This window comes from Passer domesticus, chromosome 29 (genome assembly GCF_036417665.1).
Source record: "Passer domesticus isolate bPasDom1 chromosome 29, bPasDom1.hap1, whole genome shotgun sequence".
NCBI lineage: Eukaryota > Metazoa > Chordata > Aves > Passeriformes > Passeridae > Passer > Passer domesticus.
Genome location: NC_087502.1, coordinates 1,287,273 through 1,299,955, shown reverse-complemented (window position 1 = coordinate 1,299,955; position 12,683 = coordinate 1,287,273). Strand labels below are relative to the sequence as shown.

General features: G+C 56.5%; 1 protein-coding gene across 2 annotated transcripts; it reads right to left on the bottom strand.

The window, feature by feature from the left end:
- Window positions 1-4,098: 4,098 nt before the first annotated feature.
- LOC135287342 (uncharacterized) lies at window positions 4,099-12,371 on the bottom strand. Of its 2 annotated transcripts, XM_064400687.1 has the most exons (19): window positions 12,027-12,369; window positions 11,485-11,564; window positions 11,245-11,370; window positions 11,048-11,127; window positions 10,828-10,945; window positions 10,454-10,528; window positions 9,993-10,097; window positions 9,446-9,611; window positions 8,205-8,302; window positions 7,960-8,109; window positions 7,640-7,791; window positions 7,201-7,345; window positions 6,929-7,078; window positions 6,609-6,785; window positions 5,565-5,720; window positions 5,078-5,179; window positions 4,715-4,817; window positions 4,513-4,572; window positions 4,099-4,433 (listed from the first exon to the last, which is right to left on the bottom strand). In XM_064400687.1, the coding sequence occupies exons 1-19, from the start codon at window positions 12,142-12,144 to the stop codon at window positions 4,297-4,299; spliced, it is 2,298 nt and encodes a 765-aa protein (XP_064256757.1). In that variant the 5' UTR covers window positions 12,145-12,369; the 3' UTR covers window positions 4,099-4,296. The 2 variants fall into 2 exon arrangements, with proteins under 2 accessions (XP_064256757.1, XP_064256756.1); XM_064400686.1 differs by having other exon boundaries at window positions 10,828-11,127; window positions 12,027-12,371.
- Between the last annotated feature and the right edge of the window lie 312 nt (window positions 12,372-12,683).

The following is a 12,683-nucleotide window of genomic DNA, read 5'->3' as shown; positions in this document are numbered from 1 at the left end:
AGCTGTGCCCACCAGGCCTTTGTGACCCGCAGTGACATCGTGCCCAGAGGCCGTTGTGGTGAGGGTTCATGTCATGACCCTTGGGGCTGCCAGCCCCTGCAGTGGCCACTCCCAGGAGAGCAGCTCTCTGAGGAGGCAGCAGCTTCTCTGGAGGCAGCAGCTCCCCTGGGTGATTGTGGCCAGTGTTCACCAGAGCGCTCCCACAATGCTGAAGAAGCAGGAGACAAATGCCCACGGCCAGCCCCGTGAGGCGCAGCCACTGCTGTACCAGCGGCGACAGGTGAGGGACAGGGATGGAGGGACAGCCTGCAGTGGGACCTGGGGAAGCCCTGGGACACGGACAGCCAGGCCTGGCACCAGGCCATGCTCTGTGGAGGGGACAGGGCTGGGATGTCCCAGGCACAGCAATGCCCCAGAGGCAGCGAGCCCAGCTGGGAACCCGGCCCAGCCTGGCTGCTCTGGCCAGAACCTGCCTTGGGGCCAGGGCCGGGCCTGCAGGCACATGGGGGACACCGTGCCCACACAGCCAGCTCCATCCCGTGCCTCCTCCTGCTTCCCACAGGTGACCCACGGGCAGCCACAGGCGGCACATAGGGTCACCTGGACGACCATCACACCCATTCCTGGGGACAGGCCCACTCTGTTCCCCATGTGGTCACGGAGCCCCACCAGGTCCTGCACACGCAGGGGCAGCCAGGAGGGCGGGCGCTCAGTGCCCCGCAGCAGTGTCACAGGGCCACAGAGATTGGCCGTGTTGGACTTGCCACCTCTCCATGGCCCTCAGGTGACACTGGCACCTCCAGGCCAGCCCAGTGTTCAAATATCCAGAACATCCACTGAGAGGGTCAAGCTGCCCCCTCTGCCAGCAGCACCTGCAGCAGCAGCCTCTGGATCCTCTCCCAGAGGCACAGCATGTTCTGTGGGCCCCATGGCCAGGGGCCAGCCAGAGCGTGTGCCACCTTCTCCATGGAGCACTCTGGCTGTGGGCAGAGCCCAGGGAACACCCTCCTTGGAGAGGACAACAGAAGGGCTCTGGCAGGGGTCAGCAGCAAGGCAGGGCCATTGCCTGCCACCCGTGACACCTGCACGTGGCGTGCCACTCCGCAGTGGGGCCCAGCCGGCTTGGAAGCACCTGGGGCACTCTGCGAAAGAGGGGGGCCTTGAGGTGCAGGAGGGGCATGGTAGCAACATCTACAAAGAGCTTTTTGGAGGCCTCAGGCCACACCTGTCAGTAAACAGGTCCATCATGTCCATCTGCACTCACAATTAGTCAGGTGCCTGCCAAGATATTGATGCAGAGCCCCAGGAGCTGCCCAGTGCTTCCAGCTCAACCAAAGGCTCCACAGAAAAGGCAGCAAAGTGCTCTGAGCTCCCGTCCCATGCCCAGTTGGCAGAGCAGAACTCTGTCTCTGGAAACTCACAGCTCTGGGACATTCCTGTAAAGGAGCTGGAGGAAACACTGGAGGAGGAAGAACTCCCAGAAGCACAGGCTGCAGGAGAGTGGGACCAAGACCTGCAGAGTCTGTGGCTTGCCCTGTTCTTGAAGGAGAATGAAGTACAGGCAGAAGCTTCTGCCCTGGCTGGAGACCTCTGGGATGAGGGCCATGGCAAGCTCTGCCCCACATGAGAGCCTAGGGAAAGCTCAGGCTTCTCAGCTTCTCCTTTCTCTGGAGGCTCCTGTGAGGAAAGGGCAACTTGTCAGCCAGCCAAGCACACTGCACTTCACAAGCAGCTGTGCATGGGGCCTGATGATTTGCTGCAAATTACGCATAAAAAGAGGGAGGAGCTGGAAAAGCTGGAGGAAGAGAAAATGTATGCAGAGCTCTTTGGAGACATCTCCTCCTCCATAAGCAATGAAGAAAGCCCCATGATGCCCAGCTGCATCCTCAGGGATCCATCAAGTGCCACCGTGGAACCACCTGCAGACCCCTTGGTGCCACACAGCGGTTGTAGTTTGGCCAAAGACACCACAGGAGAGGCACAAAACTGCTCAGAGCTGTTGTCTCCTGAGCTGCTGGCAGACTTGGGCTCTGACTCTGAGGACTCACCCTCCCTGGAAACTCTGCTGAACGAGCTCCTGGAGGAGTGGGTGCAAGAAGAAGCGGCGGGAGAGAGGGACAGAGAGGTAGAAAGCCCGTTGTCACTCCCGCCACGAGACCAAGATGAAGAGTTAGAGATAGTGGTTTGACTAGGAAGTGAGTTTCTGAAAAAGTTGTCGTCAAACCAATCAGTGGCCAGATTTGAAACTGGCACCTGTTGTGGCCACTGGGGATCTGGATATGCCTCTGAGAACACACAGGGGTTAAAAGCAGAAGATTCCCAGAGGGACTCTCGTTTTTGAGTCCGGTCAGTGAGTGGATCTGACCTCTCCCCTGCCCAGCTGCGTCTGGGTGGGGCAGGGGAGGCCATGCGGCCTGTGGGAAGGGAGGCCAGAGCCCTGCAAGGTGCAGGGGTGGAGGAGATCTGGGATGTTTGGGCAGCCCCCCCTCTGGGAGAGAGTGATAGAGACTGGGCTGGCTTGAAATTTGATATCTTGTGCTGGCACCATGGCCAGGAGAAGAAGGGGGGGCAAGGTGCCCCCAGCAGACCGTGGCTGAGGTTTTAACCCCTTTGATGCTGTGACAATGGAAGCTGTAAAAAACATTGATCCTCCCCAGCTGAGAATTGAGCGGGCATGGAGGATGGGCAAGTGAAAAGAAGGTTTGAGTGAGTGAAGAAATGCCAGCAGATGAGAAGTGCCCTAGATGGAGGAGATGATTGCAGTGGCCTTTTGGCTGGACTTCCCTCTTACATGGCCACGGGACAGAACCAATTTCTTCCTGTAATGTAGACACTGCACCTTGGGGGAGGTGGTTGGCCAGAAGCCAGAAGTGACAAAGCTGTTATAAGAAGTAGAGGGAACAGAGACTGATGGGGAGGGTGTGCTGGAGCCCTCTGCCTTCAGCGGAGAAGGATCTCTGTTCATGAGACCCCCAGGCCCCAGGGGAGTGAATATGGGGGGGACAGGTGTCCCAAATGGTGAGAGGCGGCCACTTCTTGGAACTGGGCAAGGCATTCTTAAAAGGACCTAAGGAGCAGTTTGGATCCATGGCCAGTGGTGAGAGCACTGGACATGGAAGGAAGATGGTCACCATGGCAGATTCTCTTCGGGCAGCTGCCACGTGTGACATGGAAGCACAGGAGGTTCCAACTGTGTTTCCTGGGGAGGCCCATGGTGCAAGAGGGAGACTCCTCTCTCCGGATGAACTGGGGGGAGGTTGTTTGAAGGACGGTATTGGACTGAGAATTGAGTGTTAGAGGGGATTGAGTGTTAGAGGGGTGGGGGGAGGAGGTGGTTTTGGAGGGGTTCCATTGTGGATTGTGTGTGTTTTGGTTTTTTTTTCCCTTTTGTTTCTATGTTATAGATTAATAAAGTGGTTTTTGTCCCCTCCATTTCTGTTTCCTGGTCACATCTCACTGTAACCATTTTGGAAATATACCTTTCATGGGGGCACTGGCATTGTGCCAGGGTCAAACCATGACACCGTACATCCTGGATTGCCCCATCCCAGGGGCAGAATCCATCCCCTGTGTTTGTTGGTCTCCACATGGTTGGTGGTTGTCCCTTTGTCCCCTGTGTCCAGGTCTCTCCAAGGGCCTTCAGGCCTTCCAGGGAGCCAATAGCTCTTCCCATTTTGTACTGGCTGTGCACTGCTCAGGATCCCTGCCAGTCCTGTGTCCAAGCCATTTATGGAGATGTTGGGGAGCACAGGGCCGAGGATGGAGCCCTGCAGAACCCCACTAGTGACTGGTGCCAGCCTGATGCCACCCCAGTCACTGTCACCTTTTGTGCCCAAGCCTTGTGCCCATTGTCACCCAGCACATGGCATGTTTATCCAGCTGGGGCTAGACAGTTTGTCCTGAAGGATCCTGCCAGAGACAGGCTGCAAATCTTTGCTGGAATCCCAGTCTTTTGGGATTTTTTACTGGCTTTCCTTGATTAACCAGATGGGTCACCTTGTCTTAGAAAGAAATTGACAAGCTATTATTTAAACACAAAACTAACTTTATTTACAAATAAACTATGTACAGATATAGTTCGTTTGCCAACCATAATCCTTAGAACAAAGTGATGTCCAGGTTCAATGATGTATGACGAAGTGCTGTGACCAAGCCTGGATCCAACCACACGCAGAGCCTTCTCTGAGAAGAACCTCAGGAAGTCAGGAGTCCTTTCTGCACCTTGTGAATCAGTGGGAGGGTGTTCCTGATCAGTCTGGCCTGAATGTGCCACTCTGGACACAAGAGGCCCCCAGCTCAGCGGTGCCAGCACCACAGAGAGCATCGGGACCCTGCTGGTGATTGCTGCTCCCTCAGCCTGCTCAGGATCAAGCTGGTCTGAGCTGCCAGGCAACAGATGAATTCACAGCCACCTTTCTCCAAGGCCTGAAGTTCTGTGACCAAAACAGAGCCGAGGTGAGTTCCTGTGTTTGCAGAGACCCCCCAGTCTCCCAGCCCTCGCTCCCCACTCACCTCTGACAATCAGAGCAGGCACCTCCGTGCTTTGGTCCTTGACATGCCGCATGATGGTCCCTGGGCACAGAGCTCTGTCAGCCCCTGCTGTTCCCCAGCATGCTCCCAGCAGCCAGGGCCCACCAGTAGCCTGGATGTGGCACTGGGCAAGGGCTGGGGCAGACAGGAGCTGCCCAAAGTGGCAGCCTGGGCTGGGGCTTACCAATGAACCTGATAGTCGAGTCTCGCACGCATTCCTGAGGGTCCTTCAGGTACTTCAGGCTCTGAAGAAGGTACTGCTCAGCCCTGCTGCTGTCTTTTTTCATCTGGAGAGACCATAGAGGTGTGAGCATTGGCACATACCCTCCAGGTGGCTGGAGCAGCCCCTCCTGCCAGCACCTCCATCACCAAGAGCCCTGTTCCCTCCCACTGGGTGCAGGAAGGGGAGATGGGCCTGGAGATGAGCCTGGAGAAGAGCCCTGTTCTTGAGCCAGGAACAAGGATGCAGCTCCAGGCTGTGGGGTCTCTTGCCTAGGCCCAGCTGCAGAGCCCATGGCCTGGCACAGTCCCTGGGGTGCATCCTCACCAAGCACTCAGCCATCTTCCAGGTCTGCCGTGTCTTCACCACATGCTTCATCTCCTTCCACTTGAGGAGCTCTGCGATGGCAAGGAGGGCATTCCTGGAGGCCTGTGGAACAGCAGAAGCTGGGACATGACTCCAGGGCCTGGGAAAGGTGCCTCTGCCTTTAGGGAGCTGGGACACGCCCCTGCCAAAGCATCTGGGAATGGCCTTTAGGTGCAGGGATAGAGGCTCAAATCCCTGCTCTCCAACACCTTTGGGGACCACACAGCACACATCCCACACCTTGGTGGTGCTGGGCTGGGGCTGAGCCCTGCTGCAGTAGGCAGGGCAGGGGTTGGGAATGGCCGTGCCAGCTTGTCCAGCCCTGCTGCACTGATTCTGCAGGGACCCTTCCCAGGGTCTGTGCTGGGGGGTGCTGCCCAGTGCCCCGGAGCCCCAGGGAATGTCAGCCACCCCTCTCTGTGTCACTGCTCAGCCTTGACATCAGTACCTGGCCCACTTTGGGGGCCTCGTCGTTCATGCGAAGGATGAGCGGGGCCAGGACAGTGTGCACGAAGTTCTTCATCCACTTCTTCTCCTTCCCCACCACTGTCCTCACCAGGTCTCTGAAGGAGCTGATGCAGCTCTCCCGCACCCAGCTTTCCTCCTGGAAGGAACAAGGAGAGGTGAGCTTGGGAAACAGCAGCTGCCACCCATAATGAGGGGTGTAGCAAGAGCCTGAAGGAGATATGTGGGACTTCAGGCGGCTCTTCAAAATGCAGTTTATTGTACCCAAGATGTTACAGCCATGCAGGGTCATGGGTGACAGAGCCTGTGCCTACAGCTGTCTGCTCCAGCAGTAGGCAAGCCTGAAGACCCTTTAATTTTGGTTACATTGCATTATATACTTTTCTTTGCTTAATAGCATCTTAATACAGAAGAACCAATCTATAGCTTAACTTTTACCTATAGCCCATCATAACTACTATAATTACCATATTCGTGTTACTATTCTCCAATCACTAGAAGTTAGTATGTTACAGTTTAAGTTAGAAGTTGTTTTCCAGTTTTCTTGCAGTGGAAAATTTTGAGACCTTTTTTCTGCTTGCGATGTTGGCAGTCTTGTTTGCCTGTGCTATCTTTCTGCTTGGTAAAAACATCTTCTTGTTTGAGGTGGGTTTATCCTTTGCTCTAAGTGATAAAAATCCCCTTCTAACTAACATACCCTTTGCCTTCTTAGTTATCCAGTAAGAGTGGCTGGGCAATTCTTTTCTTCTGTATCAAAACTTGCTTCCATCCCTATTTCATTCTCAAGTTCTACATTCAGAAATCTTTCTGCCAAGCATCCATATCTGTGAGACTTTCTTGTCAAACTTTCATCCTTCCCAGCAGGGTGTGACAGCAGCTGAGGTGAGGGGCGATGCTCGGGGGCCAGATTGCAGAGTGGGGAGAAGCAGAATCCATGCCGGGAGAGCCCAGGGGAGCGGAGCCTGCCCCGAGTGCTGCTGTCACAGCCCAGTGCCCCTCTCAGGGCTCGGGCTCACATTGGCCTCACCTCATCAAAGTGGTACCAGAGTATCCTCGCCACATCTGCAGCAATGGAACTGGCTTCGGTCCTCTTCAAGCACTTCATCATGTTCTGGAGGACCATCAGGGCCATCATCACCAGAGACGTGCAGTTCTGCCGCAACAGGTTCATCAGGTCTGGCAGCAGGACCTTCATTTTTCTCGCCTGCAGGAAAGACAGTTTCCATTTGGTGAGCAGGCCCTGCCAGTCAGGGAGGCTGTTTGGAGCCGTGAGCCCTTGTCCTGACTCCCAGCCCAGGGTTCAAAGCCTGGCTTCCCCGTGTGTGCCCCTGACAGCACCCTGCTCACCCTGTCATCTCTGTTGGACAGTGTGATGAGGGCCCTGAGCAGCAGGGAGGTTATCTCTCTGTCTGTGCTGTTGGCTGAATACAGCAGAAACCTGCAGGTTTTGTACAATGGAGCGAATTCCTCCTCTTGCACATCTTCGGAGGCCAGCAGCTGAAAGAAACCCTGCAGTGAGCAACTTTGCCCCTGGCAAAGCCAGCAGGGCTCCTCTGGCACAGCTTCTGCTTCCCCCACAGCTGAGGACAAGGGCACCAGAGCTTTTGCTGCTCACGCACAGCCAAGTAAGAGAGGCAGTCGTTTTCAGGAAAGGTGCGGAAAATGCCATTCTTCAGGTCCTGGAGTTGGACACGAAGCTCCTTCAAGACCTTCTCTACCGTCTGGGGCACCGAGAACATCACCTCCCACAAACTGAGGGCATTCCTGCAAGGCAGAGCACTGTCAGCAGGGCCTGGGCCAGCGCTGCAGGATGTGGGCTGCCTGGGGATCCTGCCCAGGCAGGCAGGAGATGCCTGAGGAGCAGCGTGCTGGCTCTGGGCTAGCTCTGGCAGGCCCAGCCAGCTTTGGCTGTTGCAGGCCTGAATGACCCCCATCAGGGCTGGAAAGCATGGTGGGATGGGGGGCCTGGCTCCTTGGTGGGGTCCTGCAGTGTTCTTGGGTTTGCCAGCCAGAGGGTCTCAGGGTCCCTCTCCCCACAGGGGCTTTTGGCACCAGTACCTATCTCCTCGTGGGGCGATCTGCAGCAGTGTTGTGACCACCTGCCCAGGACTCCTGTCAGCCACCAAGAGAAGCAGGCAGTGGAGGGTGTGCTGGACTTGGATGTCCGTGACCAACCCAGTGTGGTAGATGTGGCTCACGATTTTTGGCACCTGGAGGGACACAGGTGAGGATGGTGCTGCCACTGGAGCCGAGCTGCCCTTCCCATCCCTCTCTGCTGCCTCAGGGCGGCTCCAGGTGCCCAAAACATCTGGATTTGGGAGGGATGGAGGGAGGCAGGAAGCCAATATGGCAGGGCAATCCAGACACAGGCCACTTACATCCATCAGCCACCAGTCAGGGTCTCTCCCAATCACCTCCAGCATGCTGAGAGCCACCTGATGATTGCAGGGAGATGAGTAGCGGAACATCGTAATGGTTGAGAGGATGATGTGTGTCCTCTCAGAAGGTCCCAGGTATTTTCCAACAGCCTGTGGCAGGAGGGAAAGGAACCCTGCTGATTCTGGGCCCCTTTGCTTACAGAAATGCTGTGGACAAGAGTCCCAGCAAGGGGAGCTCTCGGTACCTCGATGAAGTCCTTGGCATTAGGAGAATGAAGTGAGGAGCTGATCCCATCTTCCCAGTGGGCTTGGAGCTGTGCATTGTCCTCTGGCAGTGTCACACCTGAGGAGTGGGGAAACTTGGACACATCAGTGAGACACAGCTGCTGTGCCAGCAAGCCAACCACATCCTTGCTGGACTTCTGGATGCTAAGAATTTTAGACTTTCTGTGCTAACAGTCTTACACCCAGGAGAGCACTACATCTAACCTGAGGCCGTGAAAAAGACTTCCAAAATTAATTGATAGCACTGGGATTACAGGTGTATAGTTAATTAGAAATGTGTAATATCACAGGCTAGAAAACATAAGAGTTGAAGGTTTTAGAATACAGAAATATATATAGGGCAAGATAGAAGTTTTAGGGCAGAGACAGGTTGTTCTTCTTGACCTTCTTCCTTCTCCTTCAGAAGTTTGAGTAGTATTTTGTAAGTGGACAGAAAAGTTCGCATTGCGGAATTCAAGTGATTAGTTATTAGCTTAAAAGAGAAAATCATTTAGGTGTCATTTCTTAATTAGATATTTTAGCCTTAAGAGACCTTGTGATGAGAGATAACCATTTTTTGCCTTGTTAATGAAAGACTACAGAAGTCACTGCCTGTGAGACTGGAAAATTGATAAATTAAACACAAGTCTTAAATGAGTCTAAACATGAACTATCATCTCAAGTACCTTCAGTCTTGATCTCAACAGAAGAAAAAAAAAAGCTGAAAACCAGCACATCCTGACAGAGTTTGGGAACTGGGAATTGCTGGGGAGGAGTTGGTTGCAGCAGGAGGTGGTGCACGGGTGTAAAGGGCAGCCTTCCTCCAGTGTCTCCAGCCAGTGCTGCTGGCCCAGGAGGCTGCGAGCCCCTGGAGCTCTGCATGCAGCCCCCAGCTGCACTGTGGCTGCAGTACTGGTCAGGGGGAAGGGCCCGTGGGGCTGGCGTGTGGCAGGGAAGGACACAAGCTCTCCAGGGCACCTGGGGAATGGGCGGAATGGGGCTGAGTCCTGTGTGGACGAGCAGCTCAGCTGCACAGGACCATCAAGAACTTGGGACAGAGAATGTGGGGAAGGAATAGAGATGATAGCCGTGATAGCCGTGCTGGGGACATGGTAGCACCAGCACCAGGCACAAGGGTCCATCAAAATGCCAGGGAAGACCAGCAGATAGATCAGGGGATGTCACTGTGCAGGGGGATGCAGCCCAGCACAGCTTCTCTTACGTTGCTGCTGACAGATGAAATTGAGGAGGGCGTAGAGAGCATCCAGAGCCACATGGTTGGTCTTTTCTTCCTCAAATGCCATGAGGATGAGACGTCCAAACAACTTCCCAAGGACTGGGATCTGGATCTTTCCACAGGCATCATCTCTATCCTCATCTTGACCAGCCTGGGGGAGGCAGGCAGAAGAGCAGAATGGCTGAAGAAGAAGAATGGCTGAAGAAGAGCAGCTGAGGCCAAAAGCCTGACCCACACAGTGTATCCCAGGCTGGAGGTGGCTCAGAGCTTGGTAGGGCCCTGCAGGCCCCATCTCAGAGAATCACTGGACAGCAGCCCCAGCAGGGAGAGCTCCCTCCCTGCTCCTTGGGCAGTCCCATCCGACAGAGGGCTGGGGCAGAGCCGGCTCCTGACTGGGAAGCCCAGGGAAAATGGAGGGACCAAGACCTTTCAGCTCAGAGCCTGAGCCCAGGCTGGCCTTGAAGGCACCTCGGAGCTGCAGCTCTACTGGCCATGGGGACAGGGAGATGGCTGGAGGGTGCCTGCTCCTCACCTCCAGAGTGGAACAGCTGGCCAGCCAATGGCTCAGGCTGCAAATCCTCTGCAAGGCCCTCTCCCGCACAACGGCTCTCTCAGAGCTGGTGAAGGTGAGCAGCACCTGGGCACAGAGAGGCTGAGGTGAGCCCTGGGAGCAGACACCAGCTCCTGTGAGATCAGCGTGGCTCTCTCCTCCTGGGCTGGACTCCTAGCATCCTTCAAGGCTTCCTTTCACCTCGAGCTCAGCCTCAGGAGGCTCCTGTGCCTGGGACAAAGGCCCCGGGCCAACCTTGTGGCCAGGCAGGTGCCACTCTCTGCAGCCCCTGTACTCCAGCTGAGCCCCAGGGCAGGGCAGCACCCTCCCTGCAGTGTGCTCTGCCTGCTCACAGCTGGGCTGAGGACCATCCAGCCAGGAGTGGGCAACCCCCCCAGGGTAAGGAACAGTGCCCACACCCCCACTCTCTGCACAGGCCAGACCTCCAAGACGTCCTGCAGCACCTCGCCAGATCTGAGCACCACAGCCTTCAGCATGATGTCCATGGCATCCACGGTCTGCAGGGAAGACAGAGAGTGATGGCAGGGATTCTGCTGCCCCTCCCACCCTGGAGACTGATCAGAATTCCCAGGGCAGGATGCCCTCACTGCCTGGGAGATCCAGGGACAGGCAGTGTCCTGCATGCACTAGCCTGTGATGCTGGACATGGCCGAGCCCTGGGAAGGGGATGGAAGGATGAGGGTCGGAAAGCAAAGCAAGAGCCTGCCGTGCCTTGGATCTCTGATCATGAGGCAGCATGCGGTGGCTAAGAGCAGCCCAGAGGGCCTGGGGTTCCTGCAGCTCACCCAGCACTTACCTGAGTGTAGAGAGAAGCCTCCAGGCCCGTCACTTCCTCTTCTGGAGGAAGAAGAAGAACACTCCGAAAGCAGGAGCTGATCAGCTGTGTGTTGTCCAGCAGCTCGGGCAGCACAGAGCTGCAGAGAGAGAGGTTCCAGTTGGATACTGGTGATGGCAGCAGCATCTCAGGGCCTTGTGCAGGTGGACACAGAGCGTCCCTCAGAGGCACAAGCAGGTACCTCAGTTGGGTGATGGCCAGCATGGCAAGCAGCTGCAGCTCTGTGCGCATCTGCTTCTGGGGCTCCTCGCTCAGCAGCGCCTGTGGAGCACAGCTGGGCTGGGACCTGGCAGCTGCCAGCACCCAGTGCCACCAGCTCCTCACCCTGCACAAGCACTGCCCTCACAGGGTGCTGGGGCTCCCCAGGTGTGCCCTCACCTCGACCTTCTCTGCCAGCTCATGTCTGCGGCAGAAGCACTCCAGGCCTGCTAACGAGCCACGGTTCGTGGCGCTCCTGCACAGGCTGCGGATGCTCTCCAGGAACTGCAGCTTGTCATCCTGCATCTGGCAGCAAAGGACAGAGAGACCATGGGGCGTCTGAGAGGGGACACATGGCCAGCAGGACCAGAGCCCCGGGGGAGTACAGGGCACAGCCACCAGCCCATGGACTGCATTTACCGGGCAAGAGAGCCTGACAAAGGTCTGGATGAATGCCATGGCTTCCTGCTCCTCCTCACACACAGCTAACCCAGCGGCATCTAACAGAGAGAAGGAAGGGCTGCAGAGAATCTGGCAATGGCAGAGAGCAGGGGAAGATCTGCCCTCCACCCAGGCCTGTGCCTGTTCTGCTGGCACAGCCTTCCCAGGCGGATCCTGGCTGGAGGGTGCCCAGCAGAGGAGCTGCCATGCTGGAGCACAGCACGGAGGGGAAAGCCCCAGAGCCTTGGGCTGAGGAATGCACTGGCAGAGGGACAGCAAAGGTGCAGGGCCTCATGGCATCCCTGCCTGCTGCCGGCCCAGCCGCGGCTCACTGCCCTCACCCTAGAGCAGGAGTTGGGGCCCCTCTGCTCACTCCCTCCTTGGCAGAGATTGTGCTGGGGCTGGCAGTCAGCCCTGAGCAGCCTCAGCCTGAGGCATCACAGCCAGCCCTGGGCTGCTGTGAGCCAGGGAAACAGGCTGGGCTCCCAGCCCTGCCCAGCCCAGCAGGGCCTCTCACTCACCCGTCTGCAGGGGCTGCACCATTGTCACCTCGTAGGGCTCCACTGGGGAGCTGCTTTCCTGGGGACCCCCGTCCTCCTCCCAGGCCACCCTGGGCTGGCTCGGGGCTCTCCTCTCCATGCTTTGGTAGAAAAGAAAAGTCTGGTAGTGGAGAAAGGGGAAATAAGAATCGTTTGTGAAAATCCTCAGCACCACGGGGCTGCTGAAGAAGCAGGGAAACTCTGGAGCTTGTGTGTAGAGGCTCCTGGCCAGCTCTGTATTCCCAAACTATCCTCTTCTCTCCCTGTCCAGCTGGACACTGACCACAGGGCCAGCAGTGGGGTGTCACAAAGGGCTCCCCTGTGACACAGCACCTGCCCCCAGAAATGGATCCAGGTAACCATTGACATGGAACCTGCCCCCAGCAACAGGCCAGGGACCCGGGCAGGGAGGCTCTGGCTGTCCCTGGGGGCATGGGCACAGCTCAGTCCTGGGCACACAAAGTGCTCCCAATGGACTTCCAGGCCCCCTTTGCCCTCCTGTCCCCTCCGCACATCCCTGGTGCCCTCCAGCATGCCCCAGAGCCCTGTGTTCAGACACCCCCACATGCCCCCAGGATGTCCTGTGTGAAAAACAAGGTTCACTCTCCTGTAAAACATTCAAAGTTTAATAAAGGACAA

Excerpts from the sequence above, each read along its gene's own strand:
- LOC135287342 (XM_064400686.1), bottom strand. The coding sequence starts at position 12,144 with ATGGAGAGGAGAGCCCCGAGCCAGCCCAGGGTGGCCTGGGAGGAGGAC. Across the intron at positions 7,346-7,639 it reads ATCGCCCCACGAGGAGATAG|GAATGCCCTCAGTTTGTGGG; the intron begins GTACTGGTGCCA and ends TCTGCCTTGCAG. Across the intron at positions 6,786-6,928 it reads TGTCCAACAGAGATGACAGG|GCGAGAAAAATGAAGGTCCT; the intron begins GTGAGCAGGGTG and ends TCTTTCCTGCAG.